Below are 21,251 nucleotides of genomic sequence, written 5' to 3' on the forward strand. Positions count from 1 at the left end.
AGACTCAACGGACCAGAATAACATTATGAGCTACAAGATAGGAGGTAGCCTTCTCTTTGTGGTGGAGAAGAATTGAACTCAAAGACCAACCATGATCAAAATCTTTTGGAACCTTGATCCCTTAGTATCTGCTTCATTCATTAGAATCGAATTTTTGACTTCACTTAAAAGAGAAAGTGCCGAATCATGACACTTGTTGGTTTGATCCCTTGTTTATTGAATATTGGAAACTAAACATAACAATATCCACACTTAAACAAAACATAATAACTCTCCAAATTGCAAAATATATGAACTAGTTGACCCTATTACATTTCTTCCTAATTTCACCACTAGATCCAGTTAGAGGATCAATATCTCCCATCTTGATCATTGCAGAAACAAAGTCTGAATTGAAGGTTTTTGGGTTATTGCTATATGTTCTAACCAAAGAATCTGTGGATCCACCATTAAAGAGAACTTGATCAGAATGGAGAAGACCCTTTTGGTTAAGTAGGTTCTTGAAATAATTGTTGTCAAAAGCATTAGGAGTTTGGACATCGAGAGGTGCTAAATTGTTGTCTCCTGAGCCTGTAGCCCTTGGACAATTCCTTTGTCTTGTGCTAGCAAATGAACTATCAATATTTGTCTCGTTGTATATGCGATTTCTGAATATCACACACCTTGCCTGTCCAATTGTATGGGCTCCTGTTACATACATTAAGCAATAAAGATTAATAATAAAACAAAGATTTGACCTGAGGGGTGAGATAGGATGACATAAATTTTTCTCCTTGAGGTTTCAAGTTCGAACTCTAGAAATGAAATCTCTTTTAAACACTTGAGAGGGAGCGCTTTACCCCTTTGTGGGCATGTCCAATATATATTTAGATTAATCGAGCCAATGAATTTGGATACTAGATGGTCCAAAAAATAAAATAAAGATTTTTATGTTACACATACACCTTATGCAAGAACAACCTAATTGGGTATTAGATTTCAGGTAAAATATAATTGGATCACTAAATTATATTCAAATTAACACTTAATTCCTTGTTAATTTAAAAAATAACTATGATATCTTTAACTTATGTTCTATCTCACTGTCGGGTCCTTCTGTTCAAAAAGTAAGCTATTTCCATTTAAAAACTGAACATATTTTGTCCATAAAAATGTCTAACTAAGAGCTCATTTTTTCGATAGAAGGATCTAATAGTGAGATGAAAGCATAAGTTAGAAATGTCATTAAATCAAACATAATTTATAGCGATGCAGTTATATTTTACCCTTAAATTTAAAATTATACAGGTCTTGGATTCGAACCGCAGGACCTACATTAATAAGTAACGTACCAGACAAAGCAACCATGTCCCTGGCAGAAAGACCTTTAGCCTTAAATCGATTGATGAGGTTGCTAAGAGTAGAAGTAGGAGGAGGAATAACACCACTATTTGCAGCAGAAAAGCTTGCTGTTTTTGAGTCCCTCCTTCCTAGCTTTACAGCCCAATTTGGTCCTCCAAGCTATAAAAAATAAACACCACATCGATCACAAACATTTCAAATAGCTACATGTTCTTGAATAAAATTGGAGATGGAAAATGAAAAAAGTAGTTACAGTAACAGTAGAGTCGCGAGCAGCAATGGCGAGTATATCAGCACAGGAGACGACGCCTGGGCAAACTTTCTCCACTTTAGCCTTTATATTATTAATAACATTAAAGCCTCTTACAGAATTATTATTTGGGCCTGCAGTTTGCTCTCCAGTGAAAGAAGCAGTGTCTTCTAGGAGTATAGACCCATCACAACCCTGTTACAATATATATTTTAATTAATTTTGTTATTATTATTATTATTATTATTATTATTATTGCAATCAATGTATTGAAACTTTTAATTATAAATTTGAATTAATCTAATAATAAATAAGAAACTAAGTATAATAATAATAATAAGCGAGAATAAAGATAAAAATGTCTATTTGAAAGAATGAAAAATTCGATAAAGATCGAGAGAAACGGTTATAAATTATAATTTTGATAACGACTAATATTAAGAATAATCAACGATAAACATCTCTTTTTCTTTGATTAGATTGACATGACTTATCAATTTGTAATTTTCTAATAATTTTCCTTTTTTTTCCCTTGTTTTTATTGATATATGTATTTGCCCGGACAAATAAAATCATTTTCACTTTTTATTTTATATATTAAATATTATCGATAAAATATGACCCATATATATCATAAACACTATTATAAACGTCATCATCAAGCAATTTAATTATTTTATTATAAAATAAAAATGTTATCTGTGCCTTTTAATTTTTTAAGCTTCTATATTTTTTTATTTAGCGGAGTTGAATTAGAATTTAATAATGACAAGCACATGCACTAACCTATAAAATTAATAAATTTCTTTAACTAAACTATAATTATAATAGCCTATCTAAAAGTATCGGGCCATAATTATAATTTTATTAGATACAAAATAGGGGTTTCATCTGGCATTCGGAGTCTATTGATTTGATTAATTCGGATTCGTGCTAGGCAGCCAATAAAAGAGGATAAAACACTCACTTTCGAGTCTTTAAAGGGACTCTGCACCTACTATTCAAACTCGAGACGTGACAGCCTAGTTGTGGTCCAGTTCTTGAAAGGAACAGTTCAATCTTCTGGCTTTCTTTAACAACTAGTCATTACCATTCAACACTTGTTTCTTCAATTCAGTGTACTTGAGATTACTCATGTGTATATGGAGGCCAATTTCTATGCAGACTCTCTCTAAAATTGCTAGAGACTATCCCTTGGGTACTCATATCCTAGATTAACAGTTTTCTTAGAGCTTTGCTCTCTTTCATTATTAAAAAAAAAAAAAAAAAACTATTTACGGTCCCTTGTTGAAAAAATCTATTTGGACTAACGGGGAAAAAATTCCTCCAAGTGTCTGTCAAGAATAGCAAATGTTATCTTGGAAAGACATAAATGATAAAGAAAATCACAGCTACTTCGATCAAATAAGGAACTAGCTAGTGACAGCTCCACCTCCATGTGGGATTTTGAGTATATATAATTATAATAATAATAATAATAATAATAATAAAACGATGCATAAAGAAAGAAAATTACTTTGACAAAGCAGTCGTGAAAGAAAAGGCGAACGAGAGAAGCACCCATTCTTCGCTCTTTCGAAATTGCATCTGCAACAACAGGTTTCACTGTTTCAAAAAGCTTTGGGCAACTTTTAGAATAAAAACCTGTAGAAAGCTGAGCTGAGGAGCTTCCATTGAAGAAAATCAAAAGAAAACCTACTAATACAGAAATGACTGTACAAGAAGAATAATTATTACTAGTAGCAGCCATATTTTGAAGTGAAGTCATACGACTGTGGATTGGGTATATATATAGAAGTATTGGGCAGAGCAGGTGAACAAATCTTAAAGACCGGTACATGCAAATTGCAATTCTACGTCCACATAAAAAATAAATTTTGATTAATCAATCAAATTAGGTCCATATATAATTGATTGATAACAAACTACAATCATAGTCTATAAACAAAAAAAAACATGTTTGAATAGTTATAAAAATTGATGTTTAAGCAAATACAATTTTGTCAAACTTAAAGGGTCCATTTTATTTTTTAGTCGTTATCTTAATATTAGGCATATAAGATGATAACCTTGAGAAGTTGAAATCTAGAAATAATATTCCACCAAAGAACTGAAAATTAATAAACTATTAAAAATTTAAGTTTGACCCCAAACTCATTTTGTTATTTTTTAAGTTTATATAGAAAAATAAATAGATTTTAGATTATAAAAATTAAAATATTGGCCCATCAAAATAATAATAAATATTATATACTAACATCTTACTCCGGACATCTTTATTTTTTCTTGTTTCTTGTTTCTTATTTTAATAAATTAATTAAATTACATTACAAATTATTATTCATGATTTGAATACTAATGTGAAAACTAATGCTTACTTTGAAACAATAACTTCCGTCTTATTGAATTTCAAGATTATTTAAGTTTATATAATTAATAAAAAGAATAATTCAGAAAACATTACATACATCTTATTAAAAACAATTTTGACTTACACAAACCAATCTGATTGTTCTTCTCGTTAATGTGATTAGGAGTGGGAGATTTTAATGAATCAAGAAGAGGATTATATTTATTGAGTAGTTCATTGTATTATCTCGACGTATTAAATCTTTAAACGAATAAAAAAAGCAATATTAATTTGATAACCATGTAATATTAAAGTTAGTTGATAATGAAGGAATCTGCTGTCGGGAAATGAGCTGTGGTTCTATTCTATTAATGCGACTTTAAAATGCAACGTTTATAATAACGGGATACAGATAGAGCTTTTTTTAGATAGAAGTTCATTAATCAAAGTTAGGCACTCTAGATAGAGCTTGTTTTTTTAAACAAATTCAACTAGAAATTTCATTAAAAGAAAACTGTATATAGATATGAAATACAGATCAATATGTTTCTATATTTTTGGATAGGAAGTCTAATAATAAACTGCTAAAAATAAAAAAACACAATTTTGATTTGAAGTATCTGATCGAGTTGACAGAGAATAAAATGTGTGCCATCGGCGATCATTTGCTTCACTTAGTGGCTATTCATGGCCACTGTTCAATTCTATGGTCTTTCTACAAATCCGATTTGATTACCTTCAAATTTCTTCTGGAGATCTGCACTTATTTCTACATAAATATCCAAATAACAAAAGACACTAGACAAAATTACTATAATGATGACAATAATAACTCAGAATTATATCTGAGAATAAAATCTCAATATATAAGCGACAACAAATCCCAATAATTAAATCTGTATATAAATCTGAGGATTATTTGCAAAAAAATCTAAAAAAAGAGAAAGAAAAGGAAAAAGGGATAACCATTGGTGATAGCTCACCTGTGGCAGCTGATAGAAGAAGAAAAAATAACTTTTAAATTTTAAGTTTGATAGACATGGCTTTTCATTTTTCTATTATTATATATGCATGCTATAGTTCACTCTACAAGATAAAAGATAAAGTAGTTGATTTGTCAAATAATTAGTGCATTGAATTCAAATCTAAAATTAATATTTGATTTTGATTTTTCTATAGCTATTTGAAAAGTCAGAACCTAATATACATTGAACCTAATATTCGTTGCAATATTATTATTTTATGTGTTTAAGGATTATTCAAAAATAGAGGAAAAAAAAAAATAGTACATCAAATAGCAATTCTTGATGGGCAAGCTTTAATAGTTTCAGAATACTTGGCTCTAAGCTGTTGACAATTGAAGTAGACATACCACCGCTCAACTCAATTATTTTTTGAAATGTGCTACGTAGTCTTTTTAGTATACCCAAATTTAACTACTTAATTCTTATCTCTTCACAAAAAAATACATCAATATTTATTTACGTGGTTTACTCTCGTTAGACTAATAAGTCATTTTATTTAAAATTTATATTTTTTATCTTTAATTTTAACAAAAATACTAAAGTACTCTTTATCTTATTTCTATTATATTTCTTAATGCTAAAAACAAAAATTAATTTATTTTAATTATAATATAATTAATTATTAAAACAATAATTACTCATACATAAATTTATCGAGAAAATAAGGCCAGTCTTATCAATTTACAAATATACAAAGCATATTAATTTCATATTTATTGAGAATTAATAATAAAGTATAAAATTTAGATGAAATGAACAAACTGTTGAACAGTTCTAACAATCAGATTTAATCAAATCGTAGGACGGAATAATAATTCTCCTTGAGAAACACGATGAAAATGATGTTAAATATACTCTAGATATGAAAAAGACTATTATTATTGGTGCATCATCATCACCTAACATATAACAAACAATGATTAGGCTCATCTTCGGAATCTACCAATAACAGTTTCTTGAAAGCGAAAAAATAATTAAATAAATAAGTTTGTAATTAAGTATAAAATTTAGGTTACGGTTCTTTCCTTAAAATAATTTGCAGAAAAATATTGTTCACAATTTTTCATTGTTTGAAGCGTTCAAAAAAATAAGTTAACGGAAAATATTTTTCCGATCAAAGAAAAATTAAGTCATTTTTTAAGAAAAATAACTTTCCATTTTTGAGAGAGTAAAATATTTTCTTCACATTAGCAAACTTTATAAATCCATGTTCTTTAATTTATTAATCATCAAAGTCACTACCACCAGTCACCATTTACCATTGACCAGCACCACCGGCTACCACCATCGGCCCCACCACTACCGGCCACCGGCGCCACCACTACCGGCTACCGGCAGCTTTCATAATTTTTCTTTTTTTTTGCATTCTTTGCATATTTAATAATAAAATTTTTAAATTATAAAATTTCTATTATTACTAATATTTTTTATGGTCTTATCAGATAAAGACTTTAATATTTTTAATTAATTTTCAATATTACTACCAAACAACGGAAAATAAATCATTTGGAAAATATTTTTTATGAAAATATTTTTAAGCAAATTATTTTTTTGCAAATTATTTTACGGAAATAAACGGAGCATTACTGAAAAATATTAAGCACATGATATCTATGTTTCTATTTATAAATTTATTTGGTATGGTAGTTGTAACTATATATAATAAAATCCATTTTTGATTCCTTTAGCTCGCAAAGTCAACTAAATAAAAGAAAATTTGCGGTCAAATTAATAAGATGCTACCTAATCTAGCTGCTTTTCTTGAAGCAAAATTGGCAAGTAAGACCATGTCCTTATTCTTGTTCTTTCGCTAGCTCTGGATTTCTCTCCGTTGGAAACAAGCTGTAAAAGTAATTATCTAATAAATCAGTAATCACTTTTAATTACCTGTATAAATGAGCTGAGCCGGCTTGCGAACCGTTGAAGTTCAATTCAGAAAATGTTTGAAAAAATTCGATTCGAATTGAACCCGAACTCGAGCCTAATTAGTGATATTTAGCTCAAAAGCTCGTTGAGCTTTATTGAGCCTTGTCGAACTTTTATATGTATATAAATAATATTTATTTTAGACTTATTCGAGTCTTGAGACTTGAGCTTAAAGCTTTTCAAGTTGAATTCGAGTTTCAAGTTGAGCTTGAACAGAACTCAAATCTCAGATTTTCAGACTTGTTGAGTTTCGGTTTAAACATAAAAATTTTTAAATTTATCTAGTTTCTGGTGAACTTAATTTTATTGAGCCGAGCTCGACAAATTTGAACTCAGCTAGGCTCTTTTAAGCTCCTTACTTTCAAAGATGGAGTGGCATAAAAATTCCGTTAACCATGTCGGAAGATGGCTTGACCTTTTTAGTGCATGTTTGTTTGGAATGTTAGATGGAATAACTTTGTCTTTATTTGGAATGTTACTTGGCTTGACTTTTAAGCTCTTTTGTGCAGGTTTAGCTTGTGGTATTTTATATAAAAAAATTCTAGTTAAACGCTGCTAAAATTGAAAACTACTAAAATAATTATCGGTAATTATCAAAAAAATTAATTCTACAGAATATGTTTTTAAACTTTTTTTTTTGTAAATCATCGGTATCCGGATCTTATTATCAGAGATCGCATAATCCGGTTTGGGGCTTAGTCACAGTTAAAGCTCTTCACCCTTCACTGCAGACGTGTTTAATGGAGATCAAACCCGATAATTCTTCTTATAAGTCCGGTCTGTTTTGCCAACTGAGCCACAAATAATAGCTCATTTCCTTAAACGTTAAATTTATATCTTTTTTATACTTGTTTGTAAATAAAATTAATTGAGAAGTAATTTCGATACAATCGAGTTACAAGAAAATTTTGGATAATGTTACAAAATCTAGAGAAAATTGCACAAAGTAATTGAACATGATTCATGTATTTTAATTGCAATTTTATATTTAATGTAAAAATTAATTCATAGTATTAATTTTTCTTTTTTTCTTGTTTATTATATGATAAAAAAATTGAGGGACCAAATTTAAGTCTAGAAGATGCTCAATAGATGATGATAATTGAAACTTAATGATTTTTCTTACTATTATTATTTATAGGAAATTTGAAAAATATAATATTCTTATATATTTATTTTTCATAAATTGTTATTTTTTATTTAAATTTGTTTGCTTATATGATTAGTTTTTTTATATGATCACCAAACCGTCAAATTGAACCACATTTTTGGTTTGGTTAGTTTTAATATCTTTCATGGCTTGATTCGGTTTGGATTTTTTATAAACCATGGTTACATGTTTAATTTGATAAAGCTTTCAAACTGAATCAAATTGAGTTATAAATATATCCAGTTCAAATTTATGTATAAACTCAAATTTTATTTAAATTTTTTTAATTTTCTGGAAATTCTGATTTTAAACCGGACCAACTTTATGAACCGCTCTTTGTTTTCACTCTAGTCCAGTAAAATAAGTGAAGATACACCATGGATGGGTTTAGCTAAAAGAGAAGCTTACTCGCTCGATGTATCCACCGCAGCTTCCGTTGGCGCGTACGCGCGTGGTGTCGCCACAGGACGTAGACAAGTCGCAAGCTGAGCCCGGAGGCCTTGAAGCGTCTCTCCTCCAGCTTATGCAGGATCACCATAACACGTCTCTCCGTCTCCGTGACCGCACCGGTTAGTTCGATTCCAATTTCTCAATCCTTTTCAATTTCTTCAATCAAATTTCTTATAATTTTTAATGTAATTGAAAATCAGAGAAGGCAAAGAAAGATGCCATTAGAAACGCAGTTAGGGTTTCGGATCTGTTAATGGATGCAGTAAATGGTGGGGTTCAAGAATCTTTTATCAATGAGAAACGAATTGAACTCGAGATTCGAGCTTTAGCTGTTACAATTTCTAGATTCATGAGGCAAACCGATCAATGGCTTGCTGCAACTCACGCCATTAACACTGCGATTAAGGTTACATTTCGCTTTCCTCTCTACTCATTTTCTATTTTCATTTTGTTTTAAGATTTGTTAATATAATACTTATTATTGATATTAAAGTTTAAAGATTGTTTTTTTTTCTTTTTTTTTTTTTTTTTTTTTTTTTTTTTTTGCATAGGAAATTGGAGACTTTGAGAATTGGATGAAGACAATGGAGTTTGATTGTAAAAGTATAAGTACAGCAATTCGCAACATTCATCAATAGTGAACTCAAATATACACACAGCAAAACTTGCTTATTAATTCCAATGTATGTAATCTCTTTATAGATTTGCTACAATTGAGAATCCACTGTCTTACCATTTGTTTTTCTTCTTCCCATTTTCACTGGAAACATTTTTTGATGGAATCATCATTTTGCATTGGTATGTGCTGAATTGTTTTCCTTGTGTTGGGTAGTGGTTACAACATAACTAACGGGTAGCAGATCAGATTAATTGAACTAATTAGGACTGCTTATAAAATTATTGGTTCTTGAAAACTTTTGTCAACTTAAATGGTTGATTTCTGTGCTTTAAACACTGAAGGGGAAACTACAATTCCTGTGATGATTAAGCGTTCCAGAGTTGGGTTGATGCAAGAGTCAGATTAGGTTATAAAAATAAGCACACCAATTGTTTGATATCTGAACCTACAATTTAGGATGATAGATATTATTAATGGCCTTCACCATAATGGAGAGCCTGAATCAATGTTTATATGATATAATGCATGGCTTGCTAGATGCTCTGGTTAAAGAGTTCACTTTGTAGGGTGGGAGTGCAATGGTTAGTCATTGGGTCGGCTAGTTTGGAGCAAGTATGATTGAGGCTATACTTCTGTCAAGAGGAGCCACCTAATCTGCTGGAGCCAATTCTGTTGTTGGATGCATCTCATGATCAATGTACTGGTTGTTTGTTGTGAAAAAAAAATGCTGATTAAATGACACGCTTGTGTGAGCAAATCTTCATTGAATATATAGAAATTTTTATTGGTAGAAAATTTAAGCGTCTAAGTTTCAATCGAGAGGTCAAAAGTCTTGGCAGCAACATGCAGCAATGCTTTTTGAATCAATGACATTTTGTATCTGACTAAGCTTAATTTGTCATCCAACACTCTATAGGCTAATTTTATTCCAAGTAATTTGATATGGACGTAAACTGGTTTTCTTCTCTCCTGATTCCTTATTTCTGAGTGTAAGCAAGTGTTTTTTAATTTGACATTTGCATGAGACTCTCATCATGTTATAATGAATGTGCCAGTTTTCTTCTCTCATGATTCCTTATTTTTTAGAATAAGCAACTATTCTTTAATTTTACTTTCACATGAAACTCACTCAATATTCTCATGAATGTGAGTTGTGCTATTTTGTGGATTTTTTTGACATTTAATATTTGGTGTTTTCTCACTTGAAATTTTTTTTTTTTTTTGTGAAGAGTTTTTCTTGCTTGTTCTGTCTCTTTGCACTCTGTTGATGCCAGGATAAAGTTCAAACCAATTTTTTTCCTTTGTTATGATTATTGTTATCAGAGCAATTATCTGCCAATTTGTTTGAACACACTATCCGATGAATAAAAACCATCTGATGGTGAGATATTTTATGTATATGTATGCACAAGTACGAATTAAGCTAATTTTTGGTAGTTATCATTTTATTTATATGTTATATTCAATTTATTCAACTTATTTAATAGGATATTTATTTATTTTATCGAAGATGATTTTGCATAATACACTTGTTCTCTCTTGCATGCTTCAATACGAGACGGTATAATCATATCTTATCTCATGTTTTCCTGTCATTCACATCAAGCGCATACAATTTTTTTGTATATATGTGCTTGAGGAAAAGAGGTAGAAGCAGAAGTCTACCTGTGTGTGTGAATATTTTGCCCTTTTATTAATTAGTTCACATGATGTCACTTGGACCTTGGGAATACTAGGCAAGTAGGAAACCTGCGTGCTAAGAGCATTTCTGAGTTGTTTTGCTATTAGCACACATAATACAATAATTTAAACAGATCAATGTCTTACATGAAAAATCAGAAACTAGAAATCCAAATTCAACAGGGAAATCTACACAAACATGCTCTTAATCTTAATCTTTATTGTTTCAGTTGACAATTAATTGAAGAGACCAGTACTAAATTAACCCACTATTGACCAACTTTATTTATCATAGAGGTTTAGTTTACTTTCCGGCAATTGGTCCTGATTTGTCCGTTAGTACCTGTAAGGGGGCTGAGTTTCCCCATCTTAACCATTGCATTGGCAAAATCTTCATAAAAAGCAGTAGGATTGGTGCTGTAGGTTTTGACCTGTGCTTCGGTAGAGCCACCACTGAAAAGCTGCTGATCTGAGTGTAGAAGGCCTTTGTTGTGAACCAAATTGTTGAAGTAAGCATTGTCAAATCTAACAGGACTAGTAGCATCTAATGGTGAGAGGTTCTCATCACCGCTTGTGCTTGGGCAATTTGATTTTAGTGATGTTGCCAGTTCTGAATCCAAGTCGGTCTCATTGTAGAGTCTGCCTCTAAACAACGAGCACTGAGCTTGACCTATTGTGTGAGATCCTAATCATTAAAATGTAGAAATTAATTAGTTTGATTGAAACCAAAAGATATGTTAATACCAACATGGATTGACAACACCCAAATATTAAGTGATATTGATATTTGAGAAGCATTTGTATCTTGCCTGAAAGAGCAACCATTTCTTTGGCTGTGAACCCTTTATTTGAGAAGGAAGATATAAGGTCACTAAGACCCATTAGCGGAGAGGGGATATTATCAGTACTTGCAGCATCAAAACTCGCAGTGGTGGAGTCTCTTCTGCCCAACTCAACTTGCCATGAAGGACCACCTAACTGTAGAAAACGAAAAGGGTATTATTAAATTCAAAAATGTGCTCTATAACTACTATGCATGTTAAGCATATAAGAACTTATCATTTATGGTGTTATATATATGTATATATATGGAACTGATCGTGTATACTTACAGCGGTGACTGAATCTCGAGCTGCAACGGCGAGGATATCAGCACAAGAAACAACCCCAGGGCAGATAGACTCAACTTTAGATTTAATTGTGTCAATCACTTCAAAACCTCTCAAAGAATTAGCATTTGGACTTGCAGTCTTCTCTCCCTTGAAACTTGGGGGGATATCATCTAACAAAACAGATGCATCGCATCCCTGTTGAACAATAGAAACAAAATCAATCATTCATCACCTGTGATTTTTTATTTTTCAATTAATGATTCTAATCTTGTCAATATATATATTAATATGAGCTTTCAAGAATTATTTTCATAGAAAATCTGCAAATATTTGATTGGCTTGAAATTTGATGTACAAAGATACAGCAGTATTTTGAAATTCATAGAGTTTGTGGAAATTCAGGACTTCAAAACCTATATTTCTAATTCCATATATTTATATAATTTATCTTCTTTGATTTTGAGATTAAATCTATGAATTTGTAATTTTTCTTCACTAATTTGAAACTGTCAATTCATCATCAAGTCATTGAAGTAGAATCATCAATTCATTGAACCGACCACCTTTAAGTGTATGAAAAATCTGTACAGATAAGAAAAATTTATGAAATTGGAAAAAGAAAGAGAGCAAGTACATTAACAAAACAGTCATGGAAATGCAAACGGAGCAAAGAAGCACCCATGCGACGCTCCTCTGAAACGGCATTAAGCACCGCAAATTTGATAGTAGGAAGTGCTTTTGGACATGTTTTGGCATAGTAATTGGTGGATAATTGCGCATTATACCCTATGACAAATGATAAAAGAATACACAAATTTAAACCATAAATTTGTGAGCAAAACGCCATAATCAAAAGTGGAAATTAATTGTAATTTTCTCGACTCTTAGGCTTTGTCATGAACTTGTGCTAATTAATTAGGTCTCTATATATAGAGAGAAAAGAAGTGGACTCTGGACTGCCCATTTGGCTTTAATTTAGGTTTCCTAACATTTTTTACTCCAAAAATGTCAAATTTATCTTATGTGCACTTGTTAACAATTAAAAGAAAGATTCAAAATGCATGCCAAGGCATAGCCTAGTGGTAACTACATATACGACTCAGCCATAGATCAAAGTTTGAATCCCCTTCTCCAATACTCAAAAAAAAAAAAAAAAACTACTATTATACTTGCATGTGTTTTTTCTTATAACGATAAACCCGCTTTATAATATAGTAATGCGAAAAATATTATTTTAGTTGCTATTTAGTCCCTGTGGTTGTCAACTATTAAAAATTAGTCCTTCCATAAACAATTTGTATTTTTACTGTTAAAATGCTTATTGAGATGACCAAAATACCCTTTATAAATAATATGAATAACATATTTTTCTCTCTACAAGCAAAAAATTAATTTTTAATAGTATGAATAATATATTTTAGCTTTTTTCATAATATAAATTAATGATTATAATTATAGAAAATAATTTTTGCATAAAGAAATACAATAGAAATAGAATAAAGGGTGTTTTAGTCTTTTTATTCAAAATTAATGATAAAGCAGTATAAAATTGTAACAGATAGAGTAATTTGTTCAATGATTGAATACCATAGGGATTAAGTAATGTACTTCTAAAAATATAAGGACTAAATAGTAAATTTTCTTAAAAATTTTCTAAAACTGAAACATGTTTTTTATTTATCCTAAAACCTCTTTTGGTTTAATTTAATAGATGTCCGATGGCCGAAATAATACTACGAGTTACACAATAAGGAATGACTCTATACTTGACTTACCAAATTAATTAAAACAATTGTGATCGAGATAATTAAAACTTAAAATTCCTGACTCCTAATATAAGTTAGAAGACCAACCAAACTATTAATGATTTGCTTTGCTGAAATAAGAATTTGTATCAAACTCAAAAACTAACACAAGTAACTACCTAATTAAATATTAAGGCTCTCACCTTCATCTTTCTTCTATAAACTTGAAAGTTGAAAGGTGGCAGGTAGTGTATGAACAAAAATCCCATGAGAATCTTTCAAGTCAACTGAACCATAGTGCTTCTTTCTCCTCCTTATCATGCATTAATTAATTGAAGACATTTTGCAAATTCCCCAAACTTTAGAGTTTCCTCCCTAATGTACACTATTAAAATGCAATGATGAAAGTGATTTCCAATTAAAAATATGATTAAATATTGGAATCCTGACCTAATTAAGTCTTAAAGATTCATATTAGCCACCTAGAATTCAACTTCTTGAACATGTGAAGTGGAGGACAAACTTATAAAATTTTCAGGAAAAATAATAAATTAGTTTCTAAGTTACAGGTAAATTGTAATTATGAAAATTTATATTTTAAAATCTGTAAATTATGATTTTATTAACACTTTGATCATTCCGTCCAAAAATAGAAGGATTAAAATTTGAAAAGAAATCATAAGAGAATGATCAAAGTGTTTTGATTATGAATCAATTTCTCAGTCAATTGATAGTTAAAAGAGAATATTTTGGATAGAATGACCAACTTCTTAACAGAATCATATATAAGGTAAGAATCTTATAGTTCGCTTTTGAAAATAAATGTCCATTTGTGTTAATTTGACTATACTCAAATAGCAATTTATATTTTCCTCTAAAATTTTCTCATCGCTTGATTTTTTTTATCTCTTTTATAGCGATCTTAAGAACACACTTTTCTGTATGCATTCGAAACATTAGTTCTAATATTTTTAGTGTTCACAGCAAAAATTGAATTTTAGTTAATCAGAAAGAACAATTCTTTCTTTTTTACTCACTAAATTAATCTAAGTAGAATATACTTTAAAATTTTATTTTTAGTTGTAATTACCAGAAGATATTAATTAATCCAATAGCTTTTCTGTTAAATTCCATTTTATTTCTAATATTTCTAACACCAATTTTTTTTTTCTTAGTGCTTTTGATTAAATTAAACAACATTTTCTGTGCCAATGTTTTTATATTCTAGAGTAAGTAACCTTTCGGTCTTTAAGATTTCATCACAATTATAGCTTTGTTGATTTTCTTTGGTAAATATACTTATTAGTCCTTAAAATTTAATTTTATGAAATGATTTCGTCCTCCATTTAAAATATGTCAGTTTTATCATTAATTAAAGAATTAAAAAATAATTTAATATTAATAATAATATTATAATAAATGTGAAAGCAATCTAAATTCATAGATAGGTTACAAATTAGAATAAAATTTGATTTTACTACAATGGTTAAATGAGGAAAAATAAATAAATATTAAAGGGAGTAAAATGGTTAAAGGAGCAATAGAAATGAGAGATCAAACTTTCTGTTATTAAAGATTTTTTTTCCCCCAAAGACAAAGGAGCAATTGCCTCTCTTGAATAACACATGGGTATTTAACTCTAAAATAATATTTTTTTTAATTGAAGAAATAAACAATTTTAAATTTAAATCTTAAAGACTAATTAGTATATTTATTAACTAAAAAAATGAAATTGTAATTATGAAAAGATCTCAGAAACTAAATTGTTATTAAGTACTTATTTACATTAAGTATATAGGCCTACAAAGATACCAAACGGATTAAGGCCGGGTTCGGTAATAATTTTTGAAGCAAAACATTAAAGTTCCATAACATAACATTTAAACAGCTTTAACTTATATAACGTTTACCTGTTAACGTTTCATGAAAAGCTATTGTAAAATAGCTAACAACTATAAAAATAACTAATTTTATCTTTTTTTTTTTAATTCAATCGATGGTATTTTTGGCTTAATATTATGATAATTTTTTATTTGATAAAAATCTTTTGTCTTCTATTGAAGCCTAAATCTTCAATTCTGAGAGGGCACAGGCTTCGATGAAATACAACCCTAATTCAACCGAGCTGGCCTCGATAAATGGGCTTCGGCCCAATCATGAACGTTTAATTCATTCAAAACGATGCGTTTTTTTCGAAGTCACTGCCCGCTCTCTGCTGTGTCTCATTCTATCTGTTTCGACTTCGGGTCTCTGGTTGAGCATGGCAATCTCTTCTCTGCGATTTCCACTCTCTCCATTTCTCGTTAAAAGCCCAAGAGAAGCCTCCTTCAAGTTTCTACTAATACCGATATTACCATCCAGGGTTAGCCTATTATGCTCTTCTTGTTTTTGTTCCGTTGAATCTCCATCCCCACCGTCCACTTCTCATACTTTAGATTACTCAGCTCAGAAATGGGTACCCTTTCGAAAGAAAAAGGTCGTTTTGCGGGTTGGATACGTAGGAACTGAATACAGAGGTCTGATTCTAGTTTCCAGTTCATAATATGTTGCTACTTTTTTTTTTCTGTACTTTTTTGTAGTCTGTTTTGAAGCTTTGTTTCTCATTTCAGGTCTCCAAAAGCAACAGGAAGAACACTCATTACCAAGTAAGCAATTAAATTTGAACCTTGATATAATTCCCATGCTTATGGAAATAGATATTTGGATGGTAGTGCAGAGAGAATGGTCTGATTCAAAGTAATTGAATTTAATGGGTTAAGCTAGGATTATTAAGCCATTTGCTAAAATGGTGCTTGCAACCTTGAAATTTAGCTATTGAAGAAGAATTGGAACGTGCCATATTTAAGGCTGGTGGAATTCTTGATAGTAATTATGGGAATCTGCACAAAATTGCATGGGCTAGAAGCAGCCGTACTGATAAAGGGGTGAGTTATACAAATTTTGCTGAATTTATTCCTTGTACATAAGTTTTAGTGCTTATGACATGTTTTGGTAATTATTTGCTTATTTGGTTTGATATTACGGCGTGAATTGTATTAGGTTCACTCATTGGCGACAATGATAACAATGAAGATGGAGATACCTGAAAATGCATGGAAGGAAGATCCTAACGGCCTTGCCCTTGCAAAACATGTTAATTATTATCTTCCTGATACTATCAGAATTTTCAGCATTTTGCCCTCACAAAAGTGAGACTCTGAACCTTTTTCCTTATACCATAAATTTCATTTGCTATATCAACAAACGAGTTTTTACATTTAGATTTTGAAGTTCCTATATATGTAGTCCCCATTTGCTTATCTCAGAATAACCTTGTCAAATTTTGCAATGAGAAGTTTCATGTTAAATTCATTTTTATAGTTGTTTGTATATTCTCTACCTAAATCAAAGCAGTTATAGTAACCAGAATATGGAAAGAAAAACATCACGTTTAAAGAATTCTTGGACACAAAAATTATAATGTCCTTAAATGGTATTCCATGTAGTTTATCGCAAAGTCTATTGTAATATGATTTTGTGAAGTTGCTAAAAGAGTAAGAGCGCAATAATGATGAAGTATAATATAGTTTGGATATGACACTGATGGAAGCTGTTTGGATCATTCATGAGAAGGTTTTAAAATTTTCACTTTACCTACTAATATGTAAATATTCTACATAATTGAGTTGTGGCAGTACTATTGCTTCAATGCCTTTCCTCAATATGTAGTTTTTCAAAATAAAGTTAGAATGATTTTTTTTGTCTGTCTTGGAAATGAATGCAAATCATTTTCATTCTGAATAACATTTCATAATTTTCTAAAGTAATTATGGTGTAGATATTTCTTCATTGGTCTGTGGATCTCTCATGTCATTTTTTATTTTCTTTTCTTTTGATCTTTGGCAACTGTTTTAGGAGCTTTGATCCTAGAAGAGAATGTGACCAACGCAAATATTCCTATCTCCTCCCTGCTGAAATTATTGGAATCAAAAGTCACTTTAGCCAAGCTGAAATTGATTTTCACTTATCAGACTTCAATGATATATTAAGTGCATTCGAGGTGTGGAGTCATTCTCTTTGTTTATCATTTCTTTCCCTTGTTGTGCCCTTGATTTTCTTTTCATTATCTAGTTAGACTTTTTAGTTCATTCTTTTTGGGACAAAGTGAGTTTCTTTCTGATGAATTTTGACTTTGAATTATATGGTGTTTGATTCTCCCACCTGATGATCAGTCCTTTTTCATTATAATGTAAATTGTGAATTTCTGATGCTTGGAAGAGAGAATATTAAAAACCACTGGTGTGCAATTACTTTGTTTATGGGATCCTTTCTTAGAAGCCCTATCGAAAGGGTGCTTCTATTGTTTTATGTTTATGCCAGATTTTTTTGGGGCTTCTGGCATGTAATAATGCTTGATAGTTGTGAATTTTCTTTGCAGGGGGAACATCCCTTTCATAATTACACAGTACGGTCCAAGTACAGGAAACAGTTTCCTGCTTCTAAAACTGGCCAGGTGTTAAAGAGAGCAAGATCTTCTGGTGAGAGATCAGCCACTGAATCTGAGAAAAGTGATGAAGAAGAAAATTATAGGACTGATGAAGTGATTTCGTTGGATCAGATAGAATCAACTCAAAAATCTGTAAAATCCAGCTTTCTGGATCAGGAAGGAGATATTCTGAAGGACAAACGAGCTAATGCAAGTATCCTTGCCAGGTGGCTGCATGAACCTGATGAGACAGATAGAATAGGTGCATCCCACTTCAGAAAGATCTTCTGCTGTTCATGTGGAAGGTTAGAGAAATCAAGGGGATTTGATTTTGTTGAAATTTCTATATGGGGCGAATCTTTCATGTTACATCAGGTAAACCTATTTTAATCTTTTGCCATTTAAACATGTCTTATATATATATATATTCCTTTTGGGGTTTCTGTCCTACATTTTGATTTCGAGGTGTCACATTATTGATTCTCTTATAGCAATAGTTAATAGAATACAGAGGGTATGCGTCCTTCAAGCTTCTGAATGAAGTCATGCTTTGCATTCATTAGTCTATGCTTGTGTGTTTTCACTTAACTGGCATTACTGGAAATGTCTACATATTAAGTTTTTAGTAGCATCTAATATTTAGTGTTACTTGAAATGGTTTCAAGATGCCTTTCTCAAACTTACAAATTTTAAACTGCTTCATATTTTGGGGCTGATATTCAAATTGCACCAACTGTGAGTTTTGTGTTCTCGAATGTAATACTTCAAGAACGAAGCTAAAAATTGCATGATTATGGAGTTATACCTGTTTCTAACAAAGTATTTGTTCGTCTAACTCTTTACTTATCCTAATAAGTAGGATTCAGATGAGCCAAGCCGAGCGTTGGCTTGCTCAAGCTTAGCTTGTTAATAAATGAGCTGATTGGAGTCAAGTATCATCAGGTTCATGTAAAGCTCGCGAGCCTAAACAAGCTTAACCAAGTGTTTTTTTCTTAAATAAGTTATAAAATTTAAATAAATTGTGAATTTTTTCAAATATTAAAATATATATGCTCAAAAATTTAATAATACTGAAATTTTTTGTAACAATACATAATGCTATTGAAAGTTGTTTTATTGGCAAACAATTTTAAAAATACATTTATGCATAAAAGTCATAAACAAAAAAAAGTGTATATATATATATATATATATATATATATATATATATATATATATAAAGCAAATTCTGTATGAGCAAACTCAAGAGCCTAAGCAAGCCAAACTTTGTTTAGGTTAGACTCGGCTCATTTGTTAAAAGATTTTGAGAAAACAATAATTCAGCCGAGCCCCAAGTGACTCGTGTGTTGCTCAGCTTATTTGCTGCCCACCAATAAGGAGTATGAGATTGAGAATTACAAATAAAGTTCTCCTTCTCTCTGTGTGTGAGTCTTACTGTCATTTTGTTTGGCTGTAATTCTTCAGTTCAGATGGGTGAGTAATTACACTTGTGCTTGAAATATTTACATCTCCGTTGAGGTCGTTTCACTAATTTTATGACATATATCATTATCTGGTTCACCAGATACGCAAAATGATCGGGACTGCTGTGGCTGTAAAACGCGGGTTACTCCCCAGAGATATTTTAATATTATCACTTGCAAAGTTCTCAAGGATCGTCCTACCACTCGCGCCACCTGAAGTTTTGATATTGAGGGGTAACAGTTTTGTACTGAGGAAAAGACCAGACAAAGGATCACGACCTGAGATGCTTACAATTGTTGAATCAGAAGAAATTCTCAAAGTAGTCAATGAGTTCTATGCTAATATAATGCTGCCTCAGGTGTCAAAATTCCTGGACCCTAATGGCTTTCCTTGGAAGGAATGGGTTGAAAATTTGGACGAGTACACAGGTATTCCAGCCGAACAATTGGTTGGAGTCAGGAGTGCTTGGAAAGTGTGGAAGGAAAATTTTCAGAAAAGAAGCAGTCTTGCATCAGTCATAAATGAGTGAAGAAAGGTAAATCACCTCCTATGTACTATTTATCCATATATTCACCATAAGCTTTGTTCGTTGACCTGATGAGGCAAAGCTGTAGACCAGTTGGTACCAGCTCTTTGTTGCCTGTAGAATGGTGATTTATTCTCAGATGTGCGCTCTGTTGCTCTGTGATTTGAACATGGGAGAACTAGGGGAAAACTTTGCCTCTGCTTGTTACCCCTTGATGGATGATCAAATACTAACACTGTATTCCCCAAGTTCAGTTATAAATTTGATAGTTTTTGATTTTTCACAAAAATTAAGAAAATGATTGAATCACCTTAATTCTAGAAAAAAAATAAGTTAATGGACTAAATTACTCTTTAATTAATGCTCGACTAATTGAAACAAAGCTTATTGCAGGTATCTAGACAAGGTAAAGAGGATAAAGCAAGCATTAATGCTATTTTGATTTTCTAAAAGTGTAACCTAACTGGAACTTAAAGAAAAAAGAGTTAAAAACTGTTAAATTCAATGGAACTGAGAGAGTAGCTTTGTGTTGATGGTTGGAAATTGCTCTAACAGAGTAGAGGTTCTTTGCAGAATACTATTAGTCTATTGGGACTTATTTGTAATAATGTTTTGGGGGCTTAATTGCATTTTGTTTGAATATTATTGCTTTAAACTGTAATAGTCTTTGCTGAGTTGTCAATTATGAGCTTGTGTGGCAAGATATGATGACGTGTATGCCACATTGGCCATAGTATATTAATGACCTGTTTTGCACTATTGAGAATTAATAAGAATATATTTCCTTTATGTCTCTTATCTTCTCTCTCTATCTTCATTCTCTCCCCTTTCCTTGATAAACAGCAAACCCTAATCCCCAATCTCTCCGTGATAGGTTTACCCCCATCTGAACCTAACAATCTTGTTACATATTGAATTTGTTGATGATTGCCAGATTGGATGCCTGCAATTGAAATAAGGAAAATGCCAAATTTATTACCCCAAATAGAATTTATTTACAAATTATATAATTTCCTTTAGTTATGTTGAGCACTAATAAAGGAACAAAAAGAAATTTGGAACATATGACAATTTGAGCAGATTCTGAAAATATTTGTTTTCAAAAAAATAAGTCAAACAAAGAGGAAAAGAAAAACTCAGATAAACAA

The 21,251-nt window shown here is 31.0% G+C and overlaps 4 protein-coding genes across 8 annotated transcripts; 2 read left to right on the forward strand and 2 right to left on the reverse strand.

Moving 5' to 3' along the window:
- Nucleotides 1-164: 164 nt before the first annotated feature.
- LOC105640658 (peroxidase 4) lies at nt 165-3,358 on the reverse strand. Its single transcript, XM_020682019.3, has 4 exons — nt 3,108-3,358; nt 1,595-1,786; nt 1,332-1,500; nt 165-687 (listed from the first exon to the last, which is right to left on the reverse strand). Exons 1-4 carry the CDS (start codon nt 3,339-3,341, stop codon nt 296-298), a joined length of 987 nt encoding a protein of 328 aa, XP_020537678.2. The 5' UTR covers nt 3,342-3,358; the 3' UTR covers nt 165-295.
- A 5,026-nt stretch (nt 3,359-8,384) lies between these two features.
- On the forward strand, nt 8,385-12,300 carry BLOS1 (GCN5L1 family protein). Of its 3 annotated transcripts, none has more exons than XM_012222995.4 (4): nt 8,385-8,611; nt 8,693-8,898; nt 9,044-9,175; nt 11,906-12,300. In XM_012222995.4, the coding sequence occupies exons 1-3, from the start codon at nt 8,458-8,460 to the stop codon at nt 9,128-9,130; spliced, it is 447 nt and encodes a 148-aa protein (XP_012078385.1). In that variant the 5' UTR covers nt 8,385-8,457; the 3' UTR covers nt 9,131-9,175; nt 11,906-12,300. The 3 variants fall into 3 exon arrangements, with proteins under 3 accessions (XP_012078385.1, XP_020537047.1, XP_012078383.1); XM_020681388.3 differs by lacking the exon at nt 11,906-12,300 and adding an exon at nt 9,678-10,076; XM_012222993.4 differs by lacking the exon at nt 11,906-12,300 and having other exon boundaries at nt 9,044-9,227.
- LOC110008628 (cationic peroxidase 1-like) lies at nt 11,091-12,750 on the reverse strand. The gene is made up of 4 exons (XM_020681384.2): nt 12,538-12,750; nt 11,904-12,098; nt 11,601-11,769; nt 11,091-11,476 (listed from the first exon to the last, which is right to left on the reverse strand). Exons 1-4 carry the CDS (start codon nt 12,748-12,750, stop codon nt 11,091-11,093), a joined length of 963 nt encoding a protein of 320 aa, XP_020537043.1.
- Nucleotides 12,751-15,840: 3,090 nt separating this feature from the next.
- LOC105639065 (Pseudouridine synthase family protein) lies at nt 15,841-20,901 on the forward strand. Of its 3 annotated transcripts, none has more exons than XM_012223013.4 (8): nt 15,841-16,164; nt 16,258-16,293; nt 16,460-16,572; nt 16,688-16,836; nt 17,543-17,687; nt 18,066-18,488; nt 19,678-20,112; nt 20,497-20,901. In XM_012223013.4, exons 1-7 carry the CDS (start codon nt 15,909-15,911, stop codon nt 20,104-20,106), a joined length of 1,551 nt encoding a protein of 516 aa, XP_012078403.1. In that variant the 5' UTR covers nt 15,841-15,908; the 3' UTR covers nt 20,107-20,112; nt 20,497-20,901. The 3 variants fall into 3 exon arrangements, with proteins under 3 accessions (XP_012078403.1, XP_089582622.1, XP_012078395.1); XM_089726496.1 differs by lacking the exon at nt 20,497-20,901 and having other exon boundaries at nt 15,841-16,010; nt 16,098-16,164; nt 19,678-20,392; XM_012223005.4 differs by lacking the exon at nt 20,497-20,901 and having other exon boundaries at nt 19,678-20,392.
- The last annotated feature ends 350 nt before the right edge of the window (nt 20,902-21,251 follow it).

Source organism: Jatropha curcas, chromosome 9 (assembly GCF_041381405.1).
Source record: "Jatropha curcas cultivar XTBG-Jc1 chromosome 9, XTBG_Jcur_1.0, whole genome shotgun sequence".
Classification (NCBI taxonomy): Eukaryota; Viridiplantae; Streptophyta; class Magnoliopsida; order Malpighiales; family Euphorbiaceae; genus Jatropha; species Jatropha curcas.